Source organism: Corylus avellana, chromosome 7 (assembly GCF_965113065.1).
Source record: "Corylus avellana chromosome 7, dhCorAvel1.hap1.2, whole genome shotgun sequence".
Taxonomy (NCBI): Eukaryota; Viridiplantae; Streptophyta; class Magnoliopsida; order Fagales; family Betulaceae; genus Corylus; species Corylus avellana.
In genome coordinates, this window is record NC_142496.1 from 22,302,530 (window position 1) to 22,321,804 (window position 19,275).

At 35.8% G+C, this 19,275-nt stretch overlaps 2 protein-coding genes across 2 annotated transcripts; both read left to right on the forward strand.

Moving 5' to 3' along the window:
* Positions 1-3,172: 3,172 nt before the first annotated feature.
* On the forward strand, positions 3,173-4,779 carry HSFB4 (heat shock transcription factor B4). The gene is made up of 2 exons (XM_059597898.2): positions 3,173-3,551; positions 3,697-4,779. Exons 1-2 carry the CDS (start codon positions 3,303-3,305, stop codon positions 4,504-4,506), a joined length of 1,059 nt encoding a protein of 352 aa, XP_059453881.2. The 5' UTR covers positions 3,173-3,302; the 3' UTR covers positions 4,507-4,779.
* A 4,597-nt stretch (positions 4,780-9,376) lies between these two features.
* On the forward strand, positions 9,377-15,318 carry RID3 (Transducin/WD40 repeat-like superfamily protein). The gene is made up of 8 exons (XM_059597679.2): positions 9,377-9,755; positions 9,886-9,999; positions 10,089-10,222; positions 10,334-10,481; positions 12,230-12,429; positions 13,533-13,660; positions 14,538-14,779; positions 14,956-15,318. Exons 1-8 carry the CDS (start codon positions 9,552-9,554, stop codon positions 15,130-15,132), a joined length of 1,347 nt encoding a protein of 448 aa, XP_059453662.2. The 5' UTR covers positions 9,377-9,551; the 3' UTR covers positions 15,133-15,318.
* Positions 15,319-19,275: the final 3,957 nt, after the last annotated feature.

Sequence of the window (19,275 nt, forward strand, 5' to 3'; positions counted from 1 at the left end):
TCTCACACATGTCTTGCATTATTCAGGCACAAATTAATGCTTCATCAAATTACTCACCCCCCACCCCCTTCTTTATAATCATAAACTCTTTTAATTATCTTCTTCAATATCCTCACTTAATGAGATTGATTATATTTTTCTATAATCACCAAAATTTTACTTCTGGGTGTGGCATCTACACACACAGTAGATATAAGCTATGGTGCCTTTTTCTGTGCGAGAGAGAGAGGGAAAAAAAATAGTTCTAAATTGATGTTTGGTGAGGAGGTACATGGGAAATATTCCAGAAATATGCACGTAACATGAACAAGGGAATAGGGTGGTGGAAATAAATATATGTAGTCTGAGGAAACAAACAAAACAGGAATCACGAGAATGGGATACCCACAGAACCATAAAAAATAAAAGGACTACTGTCTCCATGACAGCCGCTGCAATTGCTCAGAGAATGCAGGCAGGGGTAGGAGCGTGAAGGGGGGAATTAAGCGGGGAAGAAAAATAAGGGAGAGAAACAAGAGGGTTTCCAAGGTCTTCTTCTCATACACAGGAAGGCCATTTCCCATTATAATTGAATATCGGGACTTGAAGCTGACAGTGCTAACTTCGTGCTTCTGTCTGTTTTTATTTATTATTATTTTTTTATTAAGGAAAATATATATATATATATATATATATATATATATATATATATATATATATATTTGAGTGTCACATGCAAATGCTAATTTCGTACCTCTTCTTCTTCTCTACCCTGTGACAAATTAATAGATTGCTTTGCATTTTCTCATTACTTTATGTGTGTGATTAAACTTAAGTAGTTTTCTTTTTCTTTTTTTTTCACCAATATATGTGAGATATAAACAAGCTCTTGATAAAAAAAAAAATGTATATAGTGGTTTTGCTTTTTGATTATAACGTGTTATAAAGGTAAAAGTAATTTTATGTGTTTTATGAGTATTTTACGTATTAAGTTGTTTACTAATGCCTCCTTTTTTTCTTTTTGTTTTGGTAAAAAAAATTAACCTAAAATCCAATGCCAAACAAGCCTTTCCCTCAAAAGGAAGACAAAAAGCTTAAACATTTGATTTTCTATTTTTTATTCTAATTTTATCTACATTAATTATTTTTTATCAATTTGAATTTTTAGAATAAATGATGGTTTAACGTAATATCAAAAGTAAATATTTTGAATTCAAACCTTATTTTAGTCGTTCACATTTTATTTTAATTTAAATATTTCACGAGTCTAGATTTATTTCAATTAGGCTTTACTAATTAAGTAAGAGTTTTAAATTAGAAAATACTTTAAAACTTAAACTTGGTGATTTGACCAAACATTTTACTTTCACCTGAACAGTAAAAAAAATACAAAAACCGCTCTTTAGCTCTTTCTCTCTAAAAGGTATTGGGTAACTAGTTCTCTAACCTATTTCTAAAGGAAAAGAAAAGCATTGGCTTGTTAAGCAATGATTAATGTCGATCAAATTTATCCCCATTTCGAAATCGGAAAAGAGCTAAGAGAATTACATGTAAAAGTAAGAAATTATGCGGGTGGGGAACCAGGACAGTTTAACTTTGTTTTTCCAATAATGAGAATCATAGGCATGATCAAAATAATCAGTTGAGTATCTATGTGAAATAATTAGTCATCATTTTCCTATTCTTTCACTTTGCCCTGCTTCTGTCCCTACCGCCAATACACCCATCCCCCTCCCCCTCTCTCACACTTAGATGAATCCCTCTTTTATTGGATCCCTCATTAACCACTCATTACAATGTTTTTCATCCAATCTTGTTCAAATTATGACACCTGTTAATGGGAAGGGAAATTATCTTGGACACGTCAGTAATTGGATTAGAAGGCATGGAAAGTGGGTGCCTCCAAAGGACACAGAGAGAAAAGGGGGGAGGTGGGGATGTACGTATATAAAAACAAATATTTCTCGGGCCATTACAAAGAAAGGAAAAGCTGTAAAAATTTTGTTCCCAGTAATCCATGGAAACTTTTGGGGCCAATAATTCAATCACCTGGACACGTAAGCCAAAAAAAAGAAGAAGCCGAGCCGAGGAAGAAGAGCCAGAGATGGAGGCTCAAAGTAGGCTAGGCTAGAGGGTGTGGTATTATTATTGTATGGTAGTGAGTAAAGGTAGTAGTAGTAGTGGGCAGAGAGAGCAAGACCCCAAGCCATATGATATATTGAAGTTTGGAATATTGTGAGAGAGAGATAAGAAGGAGAAGAAGAAGGAGAAGAAAGTTAGAGAGAGAGAGAGAGAGAGAAGCAAATGGAAGAGAAGCATTAAGAAGGAAGAAATGTCGTCACTAAGAACAGGCTTTAAATCCCATCACGTAGTTCGATGTATCCTTTACCTTATATCTGCTGGAGGTAGTAGTAGAAAATGATGGGGATTCGAAATTGGAGACTGTGTTTGGTTGGTGACATTAAACAACAAAGGGAAAGCTACAAATTAGAAAGAGGACACTCGTTTGACGTGAAGTGAAACCACCTTCCCCTCTCGTTTCTTTTCTTTTTTTCTTTTTTTTTTCTCATTATTTTATTGTAACACCTTACTTTTCTTTATCTGACCTAAATACCCTTTATTCTACTTGCCTTACTTATCAAGATATTCAATCAGATATTCTGGGGACACTCAAGTGTGATGAAGAAGATTATAGAAGTCGTGTTGCCCAAAAAAGGAAATATATCTGGCGATAAAAATAGCATCGCAGTTAATGCCACGTTCTTGACAACTGAAAAAAAAAAGGTCTGAGAATTTTGAGAAGGGAAAGGGAAAAAAAAAACACATATATAGAATAGTAGTAATGAGGCGTTTGACTATTTAGCAGGAAAAAGAAAAGAAAAAAAAAAGCAGGGGTGGCAACGTCAATTTCCGAAGACAGTGCTGCACTGCACCATCCTCCTGTGCGTGATTTTAAGTGGGTGTGCGCGGGATCAATGTCAGGCCCTGAGAGAGAGAAAGAGAGAAAGAGAGTGTGTCACGGGTTTGTCTTGAAAGGCCCTTATTTCACAGTCCTAGACAGACAGACACATATTCTCTCACACTACATAACCGAGGAGGGAAACAAAACATATATATATATATATATATATATATATCACATTAAAAATAAAAAAATAAAAAAACATTAATAATTAAAAAGAAAAAAACAACCGCATTACACAGTAGTACCACACCCCCTCTCCTCTCCAACATTTTTATCCAGCAACACAGCGCCCACTCTCACACTCTCACTCACTCCTCTCTCTTTCTCTCTGAGAAAAAGCTTTCAGCTTGATCTTCCAATGGCGCTTATGCTGGATAATTGCGAAGGCATCTTACTCTCTCTAGACTCTCACAAATCAGTCCCGGCTCCATTCCTCACAAAAACCTACCAACTAGTAGACGATCCCACCACCGACCACATAGTTTCGTGGGGCGAAGACGACGCCACCTTCATCGTTTGGCGGCCGCCGGAGTTCGCTCGCGACCTTCTCCCAAACTACTTCAAGCACAACAACTTCTCCAGCTTCGTCCGCCAGCTCAACACCTATGTACGTGAATATGTATATATGTGTGTATATATATATATATATATATATATATATATATATATACTCTTTTGTGTCTGATCATTTCTGTGCTTTTTTACTGAACGGAATGTTTTTTCTTGCTGTTTTGCGTGTTCGGGAAAACTAGGGTTTTCGAAAGATTGTGCCGGACAGATGGGAGTTCGCCAACGAGTTCTTCAAGAAGGGAGAGAAGCACTTGCTGTGTGAGATCCATCGGAGGAAAACTGCTCAGCCGCAGGTAGGCATCAACCAACACCAACATCATCACCACCACCCGCATTCTGCACTCGGCGTCAACGGCCCGAGTTTCTTTCCCTTTCCCGGCCGAGCGAGCATCTCCCCTTCCGATTCCGACGAGCAAGCCAATTGGTCTGACTCGCCCCCACTCCCCTCCCCCACCGGAGTCTACAACAGCTCAGTGACAGCGCTTTCGGAGGACAACGAAAGACTCCGGCGAAGCAACTCGCTGCTAATGTCTGAGCTCGCGCACATGCGGAAGCTTTACAACGACATCATATATTTCGTACAGAACCATGTGAAACCTGTCGCTCCAAGCAATTCTTACCCTTCTTCTTTACTTCTCTGCAACGCCGCACCTTCACCCGCAGCTGCTACTCCTCTAACCACAACTAGCTCAATGGTGCAAAAGCCTTTGAACCAGATTCTTGGGTACTATCCGACGTCGTCTAACTCTAAACAAGCCCCATCCAACCACGTTATGAGCTGCTCATCAAGGAGCTCCATGACAATTCTTGAAGAACCCAACAACAATAGCTGCAAGACAAAGCTTTTCGGTGTCCCTCTTCAATATTCAAAAAAAAGATTGCACCCAGAGTACGGTGCTAATATTCCAATGAGCACCGAGACTAGCAAGGCTCGTTTGGTCTTGGAAAAGGATGATTTAGGCTTAAATCTCATGCCCCCTTCCGCATGTTAGTCCTTTCACAAATCTAGGCTCTCCTTTTCATTTTTTTTTTTCTTCCGATTTTCTTGTTCCATGTTTTTTTCTTTTTGAGTCAGGAAGCTAGTCTGATGATATTAATATTGATGATATGTGTGTGCGTGCGTGCGTGTGGGTGTTTGTGAGTGAGTCTGTAAATAACTTTAGTGCCGGTATTATCTTTGTTCCCCTCCAGCTATGAATGCAGGTGGGTTTTGGTTAGAGCAAACGATTTAAATCTCCAATACCATCTTTTAATTTATTGCTTCTCCTTCTTCTGGTTCTTTTTTCTGATTATGATCTCCAATGTTCAGTTACATTAATAAATGCAGTGGAGAGAGAGAGAGAGATGGGTTTCCTGAGAAAGTTACAGGCTGGTGCCTGGTGGTTCATTGACAATTTCTCTAGGGCTTTCTCTCTGATTAGTCCATTAATGGATGGTACGTACAAGCACGACACAGAAAATAGCACAACTAAATTTAAAAACCTGCACTAAAAAGCAGCTGACAACAAATGACAATTCGTTCCTCAAAATCCCATATTAGCAGTCTCATTATTGTTTTTTTTATCATCGCCATTATTGTCGAAAAAGAAAGTATACCATGATTTGAAGAAAAAGAAGGCTGTCATGTTGTATGATGAAGATTATATATATAAATAATCTATTTCTCGTTTCTATGAACTGTCAGTCACGCAAGAGAGAGATTGAAGAAACTACAAGAGTGGGTTACTCGATGAAAGCGAAATATAAGAAAAACTAACTAAAAATGTGGTTTGAAATGTTTCTGTCAAGGCTTCTATACTTGTTCTTCTTCTGAGCACCAGAAACCTTCGCTTTTTCCTACTTTAAGTATCTGATCAACTTCTTCAAACTCTTTGGATCCTACCCTACTCTTTCACCCATTCCAAGCTCTTTTTCCTTTCTTCCACGCAAAAACCTGATACAAGAGAGAGACTTGAATGGTAGATAAAATAAACAAATCATTTTTTTCCCAAAAAACCCCCCATCTCTTTCATAGCTTTCCTTGTCCATTCGTCCAACATCCCTATACGAGTAAAGTTACACATAAAGTTTGACTAGGCATTTCCACTTGTTCTTTGCTTTTTCTTGACCCCCAATCTTTAATGTTTTTTCATGCTGGTTTTAAATTCCAAGACAATTTCTGTGAGAAGCAGATGAAAGATCTATTTCACGTCTCCAGTGAGATAAAAGTTTGGAATATATAATAGAATTAGAATATCTTTTTTTCTTCAATGATTTCATCTCATATGCCCCCCCACCCCCTAAAAAAAAAAAAAAAAAAAAAATCCCTTGTGGAGAGCTTTTGTCCCTTTTGGAGAGTCGCACGTGGGAAGAATATGCACGAGTTTGAAGTAGGATAGGAATGGAAGGGGGTGGGGGGGTAGAAAAGTGGGTGATGGGCTTTCAAAAGTGGATACGGATCATCCGGTAAAAGATGCTTTAGGAAGGGGGTTTGTGCGTTGCTGAAACAGCCTTATTGAAAGAAAGCACGTAAGATGGTTTTCTAGACTAGTATAAGAAAGGGGGAAAAAGATGGGAATTTGATTTAAAAAGACATGTTGGCTCAGTTTGTGTCTTTTGATCGAATGGACTTTGTTGACATTTTGTTCATCGCATTTCTTTTTGGTAGCACACTTTATTGACAATTTATACAATAATGGTAATTAAATCCATGTAGCAACATTTACAAAACATGCCTACGGGCTATAGCTACATTATGGTACATGTATGTATGCAAGTTTTCTCTTTTCTCTTTTCTCTTTTCTCTTTTTTCAATCACACATGTGAAAGTGGAAGTTTCCGATTTAATTAGTAAAGCAGATTCTATTTGATTCAATTTCTCTTCAACCAAAATTATCTCTCTTTTTTTCTTTTTCTTTAATTGTTTTCTCCACCTTTTGTCTGAAGAAATTTTTGGAAATATTGTTTTTGGCATTCAATCCACAAGCAGATCTAATAACCAGTTAAGTACTATTGTGAGAAGATTTTCCGTACTCTTAAGGCCATTTGTGCACAAACAGATGCATATACATCAAACTTCAAAGGAGTGTTTTTTTTTTTTTTTTTTTTTTTTTTTTTTTAAGTACATAATTACCAACAAAAGAGAAAGCCAACAAGATAACCCCAAAGGAGTAATTCTATTCATCAAGCTGACAAGAAACTATGATTTTCATTATTTAAATTAATTTTTTAACACTCTCGTTACAGACTAAATAATAAGTGGATTATTTTAATTGAAATTGGCTATAAATTATAAAATTAAGGTTCAAATTCAAAACCCAATCATTGACACCAAGTACGAAATGTGGGAAGGCTTTGGTATTTTCTAATGAGAATGCTAGAAACCATATTTTTATCCTACGATACTGATGTATATATTATCAATCCCAACAATCTATTGAATTTTATTTTTTTTCAAAAAACAAAAAGCGATCCAAGGGTTGGTTGGGACTTGGGAGTGTCACTTTAACATTATAAAATAGTTATTAGATAAAAATGTAATTTCTACCATTACTCTTTTAAAAGTTACCTATAAATGTAAAAAAATTGTGTAAAAGTGGAAACATTCCTCTTAAGAAATTAAGATTAAAAATAAAAGCGTAAGAAAGAGATTGTTAATTATTTTTCACCATGAGTATTTGGTAAAGTATGGGCGAATGAAAACATTTTCTATTAATTGTTTGAATTTACTTTTTAACAAATTATAATAAGGGTACAATTGTCAAACCACTCTTGCTCTCTTTATTTTTGGAGGGCAAAAATTTGTGGACCCGGATGAAGAGTCCCCACCCCTCCTTTTTTTTTTTTTAATTTATCTTTTCTACTAGCTCGTCTAAATATGGAAAATGATAATCAATCCATTCTCCATTTTTTCTAACTTTACTTTAGAGTCTGTTTGTGATTGCATTTAAAAAATAGAACTTTTAAGTCGAAAAAAGCTTTTGGACAATAATTTTATTTTTAAGTTTTTACTAAAAATGTTTTTTTGACAATTTTTAAGTTTTTTGAACCTTTAAAAGCACTTTTAATTTTTTTACCAAACGAATATTTTTTTTTTCAAACGAACTTTTTGAATGTTAAAAGTACTTTTAGACTCTCAAACACAATTCTAAACAAGCCCTTAAGCAAATTTGGCATAAGTTAGAAAAATTCTCTCTATATATAATATTTTTTTTATAAGATAGGCTTTTTTTTGCTTTTAAGAACGAGCTTGAATTATACGTAAAGTTAGTTTACCCCTACGTGCTCCGATTATTACTTTTACACATCCAACATTAAGTGACGTCGCATTATTGAATTTTGCGTCCTCGTAAAATGTCCAATTCCTGGAACAGGTTGTTTAAGACAAGTTTTTGTTGGCATTATGGCTGACAGGCCCGGGTTGGAAACAAAAAAGAAGAGAGGAACAACGACGCCCTCTCCTCCAATAAAATTGGCTTTCTTCGACCATCAAAAATTACTATTTTATTCATTAAAAAAAACAAAAAAACAATTTTTTTTTTTTTTTAATCCAGATTCTCTAAGGCCCATTGGACCTGTTACTTTGGATTGTGAAGCCCCTCACATGCAATAGGAGAGAGTCCATGATACACCTCTTGTTCGGGGTCAAAAAACTTTACCAATTAAACCGACACCCACAACAAAAGCATTGCTAATTGATAGAAGGATTCGCATTAGACCCGTTTTGGTCGGACATGGGCCTTGTGGTACTGAAATTTTCACTTTTATAAATTAGGGATTGAAAGCATTTTGGGCCGAGATGTGTCAAGAGGTATTACTTTTGGGCTTAAAAGGGAATTTGATGTGGCTATCAGATATAATTTTGCGGTGGTAGCTGCGATTATCAGTAATGCTTTAGAGAATATCATTCTAGCTACTACTCAGAAGCTTCATTCTACTGATGTTTTCTTAGATGAAGCCTCTGCCACTCTCCTTGCCACCCGTTTGGCTATTGCTTCTACAGGTTATGGTTGTTTTGTTTTGGAAGTGGATGCGCTTCTCGTGATTCTTATTGTTAATTAGTCTTATCTCTTCTCCACTTGACAGTTTGTCTCTATTGTATCTAACATTACTCATGATATTTTTTTCTTTCAAAGTTTGAGTGCTTTTTTTTATTTCTTGATTTGCTTTCTGAACAAAAAAAACAAACGCTTGATTTATTTTTATTATTATTTTTTCTTTGAAACGATAAATACACTATTTTCATAATATTTTTTTATTAAAGTAATTGTTAAAATTTTAGTCACATGAAATATACTTAATCTCATACAATGTATTCTTTAAATCTTTATTTTATTTTTTCCAATTATACTCGATGTGATATTCATTATGCGGCCGTTAACAAAGGAAAAAATATGATGGCCATGAGAATAATGGCAAGGGACTATGTCTATGCCTTACATTATTGATATGATTGTTGGTGTTGCGTAGGCTTTGGCGGCCGGGAAGGTAATGGAAATTCAGTGAATTCACAAAGACCTGGGTCTTCAACACATCATAATGGAGGAAGATGCATCGGAAATTGTTCTTACCCCTACGACAGGAGAGATGCAACAGTAGCAAATACGAGAATGATGCAAAAATACTCTTTAAATGGTATCAAATCTTGGCCGGTAAAACATGTTAAAAGAAGTGCCAATAAAGCGGCGCATAGCCTTACAAAACGGGCGATTGGCCCATCTCTAGATTAGGGTGTGGAAAAAAGATTTTCTCAGTTGTAGTTGTGATATTGTATTTGCTGAGCAAGAGATTATTAATATTGATTATAATAATTTCTGTTTTCACCTATTAAAAAAAAAAAAAAAAAAACTAAATTTTATTAATAATTTCAACAGGAAGTTGATAAAGTAAACAATTGGTATTTGAATATATAATTCAAACAAGGGAGCGTGTTACACCATTTTAAAACCCTAGCAAAACCTTCGGTTACGGTCCTGAGAACAGAGCACACGAAACGCTCCTCTGTCTCTCTTGGTCTCGGTCCCAGACTCCCAGACCTCCTAAGTCCCACTCTCAATCAATGGAGGTAGTGGTGGCTTCGTCTTCCGTCGACGCCGGCATTGGCTGCTGGGAGCTACGAACGGGCGCGGAGCAACACCGTTACAAATCCTGCGCCTCTCCACCTCACGGCCTCGTCTGCGTCGGCCAACGCTTCCTCGCTTCCTCTCAGCTCCGTGTACCCTCCTCCTCCTCCGGCTCCATCCTCTACTGGTCCTGGTCCAAGGTACGCGAACACCTCTTTAGTCTTTATCATGTTGCCCATCTGTTTGACGATTTGCCTCAATGAACAATCGAATTAAGTACATGTTTCGTTTGTCATTGTATTTCTTATATCTGTATTTCTGGTTGTACAGCCTCAAGCAGAAGTTAAGAGCTTTCCAGCGGAACCGATCAAGGCGCTCGCTGCTAACCGTGAAGGCACTTACATTGTAGGTGGGGGTGTATCAGGGGAAATTTACTTGTGGGAGGTGAATTCTCTTTTTTCAAATCTATTAACTTGGGCATAGTTGGGGTGCCTCTTTTTATTTTCTAGTTATCTTATTTTATGATGATTTAGGTTGCGAGTGGCAGACAGCTTAGGAAATGGCATGCTCATTATAGGGCTGTTAATTGCTTGGTATTTTCCGATGATGACTCACTGCTAATTTCCGGTTCGGAGGATGGATCCGTTAGAGTTTGGTCCCTTTTAATGTACTTAATTCTCAGTTGTTTGTTCGCTCTTAGTTCATAATACTTTGTTTGATTGTTTTATTGCTTAGTAGAAGCTCACACTCTTGTCTCTCTCGTTGTTTAATGATTCAGGATATTCGATGATGTAAGACGGAAGCAAGCTGATCATCTATATGAACACAATTTTTCAGAGCACACTCTGCCTGTTACTGATCTTGTAACAGGATATGGAGGATGCAATGCCATTATAGTGTCTGCTTCTGAGGATCGAACTTGTAAGGTTTGACATGCTCTTCCCTATATTATACCGCTTATAAATTTAGCTTAGGAAATTAAAATGGAAATTAAGTAACTATAGACCTCAAGTGAGTTTCAACCACGCTAAAGTTGCAAGTTGTGTCTAGGGTTAGCAAATCATACTTTTTATAGGATATTATTTTAAAAACAATGATTGGTTTGTAAAATAAGGGATGTTCTGTGATTGTTTAAGATTGCTTATTGTTACACTAGTCGGTATCTGTAAAGCTGTATCATCAATCTACTGATTATTATGTTTTAGATGTGTGGATGCAATACACTATAGATCATCTTGTCCACTTATTGAGTGGCTTTCATGGAAAATCTTGTTTGCATGTATCAGACTACTCATTGGGGCTGGCGTGAATGTTTCTAATTTGAATAAAGATTGTAACAGAATTAGTATCTCCCTTTTAGAACTTATTATATGAATTACTCACGCTCAGCACCTGAATAGTTCTCTTAACTGTCTCCTACGTTATGTACACATGGCCCTGGAGTGTAGTGTTTTGACACGTAGATGAGATGTCTGTCACACGGAGTTCCAAAAATCTAACATGGGAATATAGCAATTTATGTGTCTTAATAAAATTATACGAACAGCAAATATATACATGTATCTTTGTATCTTTGTTTCAGTGTATGCTTACATGCAGTAGCATTGTATACAGTAAAAGAATTATGAAATAAAAAAGTATGACATTAATAAGATAACAGTTTATGAATGACTTTCTTGACAAAATGCATAGTGCCATCATGATCATTAGGTTTATGAAATAATGTTTCTAATTTTATTTAACAGTTTGGCGAAACACTAGTGACCTAACCTAACCAAGGACCACTCTTGGAATTAACTCACAACAACTATTACAACATAACTACACTCTTTCGCCACCTAAATAGTTTTCTTATTTACAAGAAACTGCTGTTTAAATATTTGAACTACTTGCATATTATCATGTATAGATACTGAATACTATGGTGCTCCCTCCTACCCAATGATCTGGTCACTTCATTGGGAGGAGGATTGTCAAGAGGATGTCACTGATGAAATCAAGGTAATGAATATGTGAGTGATACATTTAAAACAAATAAAAGAGGGGATTTCACAGGACAACAAGGGACCTTTTATGTTGTATCGAGGGTTCAGTTCTGGCACTATGAAATAGTTTATCTTCTGTGACCTTAATTAATGGATCCCTCAAATGAAATAGTTCTCTGAGTGACCAAGACAAAGAGGCAGCACTAGCATGCATAGCACTTGTGCAAATCAGTACACTGTCTTGCTGCTAAAAGAGTTTTTCACATTGGGGAAATGGTACTTTTTATTTCCTGATAAGAAGATAGTCTTTAATAGGATTCTTTAAGATTTAAAAAAAATTTGAGCTGAACGACAAAGGCAAAGATGACTTATAAGGAGAAAAGAAAAAGTGAAATGGAAAGTGTTGGGTGCAATGAGGGAGGATTAAATTCGGAATTTTGTATGCAGCAGTGATGATAAAGTTCAGTTCTCAGTAATTTTTACATATGATGCCATACATTGTACTTCATCTTGCTATGTGTGTGACTGTTTTTTGTAGCTTTTTTGTATTTAGTGTCCCCCCCCCCCCCCCCCCCCCCCCCCCCAACAAATGTTGCATTCTATACAATCACATATAATGCCAATAATTTGTTTGAATTTTGGTTCAATATAATATTTATGCTAGCCTTCATTATGTACCCTTTTCCTAGGTCTGGAGCTTATCAAAGGGGAAATTATTAAGAAATATCGTATTCCCTTCAGTAATTGATGCAATTGCACTTGACCCTGGAGAACATGTCTTTTATGCTGGCAGCAGGGATGGCAAGATATACATTGCTGCACTTAATGCAGAAAGTACCTCTAACAAGAAATATGGGTTGCATATCATAAATTCATTATCGAATCACAGGTTTGTCCCTTTTATTATAGCCTCACTTTTTGTGAACTTACAGATTTTTTAAATTGAGTTGGCTTCGCTATTGGGTGAGAAGTTTACGTAATTGCTATAAGTTGTCTGCTGCTTTTATTGTGGGGTGTTCTTTGCTGAATCTTCAAATATATTTTTGTTGGATTGTTGAGGATAATTTTATGTTATTGTGTAATGTATTAACTACATGGAAGTTTTAAATTAGTCTGGCATTATTGATTATGCTTTTTGCAGCTCATCTGAATTTTCATCATTTGAAAATTCAGGATCAGGAGTCTTGTCTATGTAATTATTTATACCCATTTTTTTTTCTTTTCTATAAACATTGCCATATTAGGATGAGGCATCTGTAATCTTTTGCAGAATGCGCAAAAAGGTCATTCTGACATAAACAGTTTGAATGATATTAGCTTCCCTAACTGAAATCAGGTTGAAGCTGAAATATCAAGGTTATGGATTGGATTGGGCAGTGGGTACCTTTTAGCCCTTAGGAGTTTGGCTAATTTTGACCTTCAATCCTTCTTGGGCTGCAAGCTTTTGTTAGTCAACCATTTAATAATTTGGTGTTGTTTCACCTTTCCATGGAGTAATGTTCTAGATTGATAACGGATTTCTCGCTGAACCATTTTGCGTGTTTTGATTTGTTTATGGGCCAACAGTGTGGTTACCATGGATTTGGCAAGCTTAACCCACTAGCTTTGTGATTCTATCACCTTTTATGATGAGAAAGTTGTACCAAATATTCCCCCCGTTTGCAAATTTTATGAGGAACATTATTCTTGCTGAAATTGGAATTATTAATTATGCATATGGTTGAATCCCTTGATTATGGCCCTTTTAGGCGTAATCTTTGCTTCATTTATAATCATAAATACTGAGAAAATAAATAGCAACTGTCCTAATTTATTTATCATCAAATTGGATATTTTCTATTCCATTAATCAAAGTATATTAGTGGAAGATTGTTGCACGTTTTACATAAGACAGCAACCTCTCATTAAATTGTGACAGTAAACTTTGTGTGCTGGTAGTATCAGCTTATATGATCTCTTAATTCACAAATTCATTCTTTGATTTTTGTACAGCAAGGTTGTTACTTGCTTAGCATATTGTGCAAGTGGAAATCTATTAATTTCTGGATCGGAGGATGGTATTATACGAGTTTGGGATGCTAAAACTCACAACATTGTTCGGGTGTTCAAACATGCAAAAGGTTTTTTCCCAAGCTATCTGAATAATTGCTTGCTTAGGGTTTTTGTTCACTACCAAGGAAACATAAAAATTTATTACTTGCAGATTATAGTTCTTATTTATTTATTCGTTTTTCTTAATCACTTGGGGCTATGTATAGTTTTCTGTTTTTATGTTTGTACCATTTATTCTGTTGCAGATTTTAGCCCGTTAATAAACAATCTGCTCTAAAATGCAGACACTACTTTGTATCCTCAACTAATAGTTTTGGTTGAGGATATAAATTACCAATTATGGCGCATTTTTTATTTTGAGGGTGGCCAGAGGGGTGCTTTGGCCATCCTTTATTTATTTATTTTTAATTAGTTTTTTTATTTTATTTAAGGTTTTTTAGGAAGAAAGACACAATGTGGTCATGTGCTACACGTGACAACTTTTCCATCCAATTTAACAATTTTTTCTAACATAGATGTAGTTTGAGGTACCCAAATACCACTTTTTGAAGTTTGGTGGTGCAAGTGAAAAAGTGGTTGTAATTCAAAGGGCCAGAATGTATTTTCCCCTAGCTTCTAAATCTAGATTTGTTTCCTTAGCTGGTTCCAAGTGAAGTATTCAATGTTATGCAACGTGAAGAGTAAAGTAAAATTCCTTTTCATTGGAGATATTTTGCAGCATTTCCCTATCTAAAGTGTGTATTTCAATAAATTTTTGGAGGGTATGGAAGTTTGTATGTAAAATTATGCATTCAAGTGTTTTCTATATGAATGATATTACAGTTGGTGCAAGTTGTCAATAAGACAATAACCTCTCTCTGCCTCCACACAATCTTTCTGATTTTGACTCCTGAAATTTGTGGTTATCTCACTCATGTCTTGTTGTTTCCCTTCTATGCTGTACAGGTCCTGTAAACAATATTCTTGTTGTTAGACAAGAAGTCTATTTTAATTCTCGGCCAATTTCACAAGCTTCCTCGAGAAGGCACGGGTCATTAGTTCCGCCTCCGCTGGATAAATATGAAAATTCAACAGATGAAGATGTTAATGTTAAGGCTGTCATTAGTCTCCAGTCTACTTGCAGAAAATCAATGGATGATTCATACTTAAGTTCTCATGTGATCAATAATCAAATCAAAGAACTTCAGGTTTTTTTATTGCTCAGTAAATGTTTTTGATCCACTCGATTGTCATTCATGTGTTTATGGTTGCATGTGCGTGGTTACCGTTTGTAGTTGCATATTTAGCATCCTACCATGCAAAATAGTGTGATCTTACATGCACCTGAAACCTGCATCTGACCTTTCGTTCGGTTTGCCTGCAGCAACAAGGTTCTTCTGCTGCCGCTGAGATGGAGATGGAAAGAGTAAAGCGTGATTGTAGAAGATCTATGCAAATGGTTCAGCAGTGGAAAACAATGTATGAGAATATGCATCAATTCTGTGTAAATGAGCTTTTGGATGGTGATCAAGCAGCAATCTCCAATGGGAATCCCCTGTGAGACATGTTTTTTTTTTATGTTTTTATTTTCCAAAACCGCTCCCGAGTTAATTTGAAAGGTACCACAAATACATGGTTGTTCTGATAAATTTTTCTTTTAGTTTATTTTTTGCAACCTTCTATTCTCATTTTGGAATTATTTATTTATTATTTTTGTTGTGTACAAAAATCATGGGAGATGAACTCAGTTGCAGCATAATGCATTCTCTTACAGGTTTGATCTAGATTTTGAGTGAATTAGAAGACGTCCTGCATATGTTGAATCACTTTACACCATTATCTTATTTTTATTTTTAGAAAGGGAAAAATAAAAAATTAGTCTTTGTGGTTTACCTGATTTACAATTAAGTCCTTGTGGTATCAAAATGAACTCAAAGGTCCTCGAAGTATGCCAAAAAAAATAATTTAGTTCCTACAGTCAAATTTTGTCCACTAATTTAACAAATTTTGTTAGTGCGACACTGACTTAAATATGACAAGTATTACAATTTTATTGGTTCTAACGTTTTATGTTATCATAATCTGTTAAGTCAGTGAATGAAATTTGATCGTAGGGACTAAATTATTTTTTTGGCTTACCTTAAGAATCTTTGAGTTCATTTTGATACTACAATGAGTTAATTGCAAATTAAATAAATCACAAGGACTAATTTTGCATTTTTCCCTTTTAGAAATTATGTTAGAATTGTGACAAGTTTTTAAGATCTTTCAATAGATTCTTATCCACACAGAAAGAATTATTGTTCACTTAATATGAAACTGCTCTGTAGATCACGAAGCCCATGTCATACTGAGCCCAAAATCTGTGCCCTTGACGAATGGGTATAAGGTGGTGTGGAAAAGGATCCTATCCAGTTATTTGAATCGGATGATATTCGGTTAGTTATACGTGAGGTATTTTTGTCTTTTTATTTTTTAAAGGGACAAAAATACATTTTTAATATAACTAACTTATACATTTAAACTAGAGAAAGATCTCAATTCTAGGTGTTGTAGGGGTTCCATTAGAGAGGGAGTCCAAGACGTTCGTGTTTATGAATGTACCAAAAATATGGAAGTGGGTTTTCTATGGTTGTGACTTGTGATGCCCTGCGAACGTTTGCCATGGGCCAATGGCTCATCTACGTTGCTAATGGGCTACTGCAACCAAGCAAAATGAGTATAGAGACGATTACTCATTAGTCGCTCCACTAGCTGGTGATGGAGTTTAAGAGTTTGTTTGGAGTCTTGGACCCGTAATTTTGTAAGTTAAAAGTGTGAATTGGACCCGTAATATTTAAAGAAATGTTTTTAAAGTACAAGTAAATGTAAAGAGGGTAAAAAAAAAAAAAGAGCTCAAAAACGCCCAAAAAGCTCTAAAGAAAGCCCAAAAACGCCCAAGAAGCCCAAAAAAGCCCAATTTTGAAAAATTGGTTAGCGGGCGGTTATCTATTTCACTAACCTCTAACCGGCGGTTAACCACTAACCGTTAACCGCTAAGCGGTTAGCGGTTGCGGTTAGTGAAATCTACTAACCGTTAAGGCGGTTACGGTTAGCGGTTATTGCCAATAACCGCTAACCGTAACCGCCTTGACACCTCTAAGACAAATAACTCGTGATTTTATTAAATGCTCAGTTACGATTTTAAAAGTCTTGCATGTTTTAAAATCGTTATTTTTTAAATCTCAAGTATTGAAACCACAAATCCAAACCCTTAAATTATTAAGGTAAACTTCTCTTGATATAAGTTTCGGATTATTCTTAGTTATATTTTTAACAAAATATGTAATCCCCTCGTAATTTCTGTAGACTTATTTATTTTATTTTATTTTATTATCACAGAGAGCTCCTTTCACATCCCCTGCTTCAAGAAAAAAGGGCAGAAGATCCCAGTTCATTTTATTATTAAATCAGGGGTCATGCACGATGCATCTGCCGTCTCTTCATAGTGATCAGCCTGTTAGGCAATTCGATCCTTGCTTCTAATTTGTACGGCAAGGTAAATTCTGTTTCATCATGAGGTCATCACACGTCATGAATCAAGTGCATGGGATGTAATAACCCATCAATTATAGAAGGAATCCAATCCCAAGAACATTTGCTTCTTATAAACAAAAACCAGTCGGCGAGACCACCAGTACTACTGGTTTCAGCAAATATTACCAGTAACACTAGTGTGGCCGACCAAACCTACCACAAATGTGAAAAATGGACGCCACCAAAGGTTCAACCAAACAACTGGCAAGATGCTTTGACTTCCTGACATAGTGACATGAACAAATTAGGTAACAGGAAAACCATCCAACTTGAGAGAAAGTGATGAAAATCATGTAGAGAGAGAAAGAAAGAACGAAGGAGATGAGAGATGGGACCATTTGTATTATATTTTATTATTATTATTATTTTTTTTTCTCCCTGCTCTTGGACTGCCTTCGGTTCCCGATGAGGGAGGAAGAGTAGAGAAAGTGGGAGAAGCAAGAATTATGGTGACGTATTTGTTTGGTTGTTTTGGCAGTAATAATATTATAATATATATATAGTATTTTAAATGTGATGTGGGGGAGAGGGGATAAGGTGGTGCAACCGTACATGATAATGATAATGATAATGCAAAGTAAATAAAAAAAAAACCCACCCAAACCCAACATGAAGATCCCTCTCCTCTGGCTTCTTTTTATCCAATCGAACCTCTTCTCAGAGAACATGTCCTTTATTCATGACTTATTGACAAAAAAAGAAGTATTATCCTATCGATAGAAAAGGGAAAGAGATTGGGTACTTCTTGTCTTTGATCTCCACAGTGCTTTCAGATCAGGGCGCTGGGGTGGTTTTTCTTTTGGTCTTTTCCGCAAGAATGACCAGGAACACCTAACATTAACAACACATGTTTCTTTTCCCCCCTCACTTTTTAACTCTCTCTCTCTCTCTCTCTCTCTCTCTCTTCTCTTCACCGTAAACCTTATCAAATTACCCATCTTGCCGTAAAAGGATAGAAATTTATCTTAATTTTGTTGTATATATTATTAGCAATATAGACAATGAGTTTGAGTTTGAACCTAATTACGTGTGTTTAACTACTCATTCTTATGATACGTTTTCAATGAGGGATTTAATTATTGTTTTTTACTCACATTTGTATACTTTAATCTTTCTTTCTCCCAAAGGATAGTTTAATCGGGTAGAAACTACACTCTATAAAGCGGAGATCATTAGTTCAAATCTTCATCCTCCCTCTTGTGTGGACATGTCAATATATATATATATATTTCTTTCATGTGTGAGTCAATCGCCACATGACTACATTCATCTTTGAATGAAGGTTCTTTTAACCAATCACCAAGAGCCCGACACTCATAACTATACATACAACTTATGTGCTTCTTTATTTCACTCTACTATATTAGATAGCAACAAATCAAGAACCACATGAGAGTCCACCATACTAATGCCATGTTCAACACTACTAGCCATACCAAATCTATACTATTGTTGGGGAGTTTATTCCCGAACAAGTAATATATCATTTTAGGACACTAGTCAACCCAAAAACTTAAGCTAATAGGTTTTGGTTCAATTCTATTATATTACAACTCATTCTTATGATATGTTTCCAATTGGCGGAGACTTAATTGTTTTTCACTCATATGTATATACTTAACATTGAATGCTACACGTATTGTCAAGTATTTACTCTCTAGCGTGGTAGTGAAACAGAAAAGGATAAGGATTTAATCTCCAATTTAATACAGAAAACGACATCAGATCGTACATATTTCTTAGTCTACAATATGGAAGAAATTTTGGTTTGAAGCTATGAATCATCCACGTACTGAATAATTTCCTTCTGATTTTTGGTGCTCCACAATACGTAGGTTGCACTTACTGATAGGGGTGCAAAGGCGGTTACGGTTAGCGGTTAGTGGCAATAACCGCTAACCGTAACCGCCCTAGCGGTTAGTAAATTTCACTAACCGCTAACCGCCTAGCGGTTAACGGTTAGCGGTTAGTGACATAGATAACCGCCCGCTAACCGCTTTTTTAAAATTTGGCTTTTTTTTTTTTGGCTTTTTTTTACTCTCATTTTTTTTTCTTGTATTTTTAATATCTTCTTGGGCCCAATTGCTATAAATATTTGAATTGTCATTGGATCATATGATTAAGTGTT

Excerpts from the sequence above, each read along its gene's own strand:
- HSFB4 (XM_059597898.2), top strand. The coding sequence starts at position 3,303 with ATGGCGCTTATGCTGGATAATTGCGAAGGCATCTTACTCTCTCTAGAC. Across the intron at positions 3,552-3,696 it reads TCCGCCAGCTCAACACCTAT|GGTTTTCGAAAGATTGTGCC; the intron begins GTACGTGAATAT and ends CGGGAAAACTAG.
- RID3 (XM_059597679.2), top strand. The coding sequence starts at position 9,552 with ATGGAGGTAGTGGTGGCTTCGTCTTCCGTCGACGCCGGCATTGGCTGC. Across the intron at positions 13,661-14,537 it reads GGTGTTCAAACATGCAAAAG|GTCCTGTAAACAATATTCTT; the intron begins GTTTTTTCCCAA and ends TATGCTGTACAG. Across the intron at positions 14,780-14,955 it reads ATCAAATCAAAGAACTTCAG|CAACAAGGTTCTTCTGCTGC; the intron begins GTTTTTTTATTG and ends GTTTGCCTGCAG.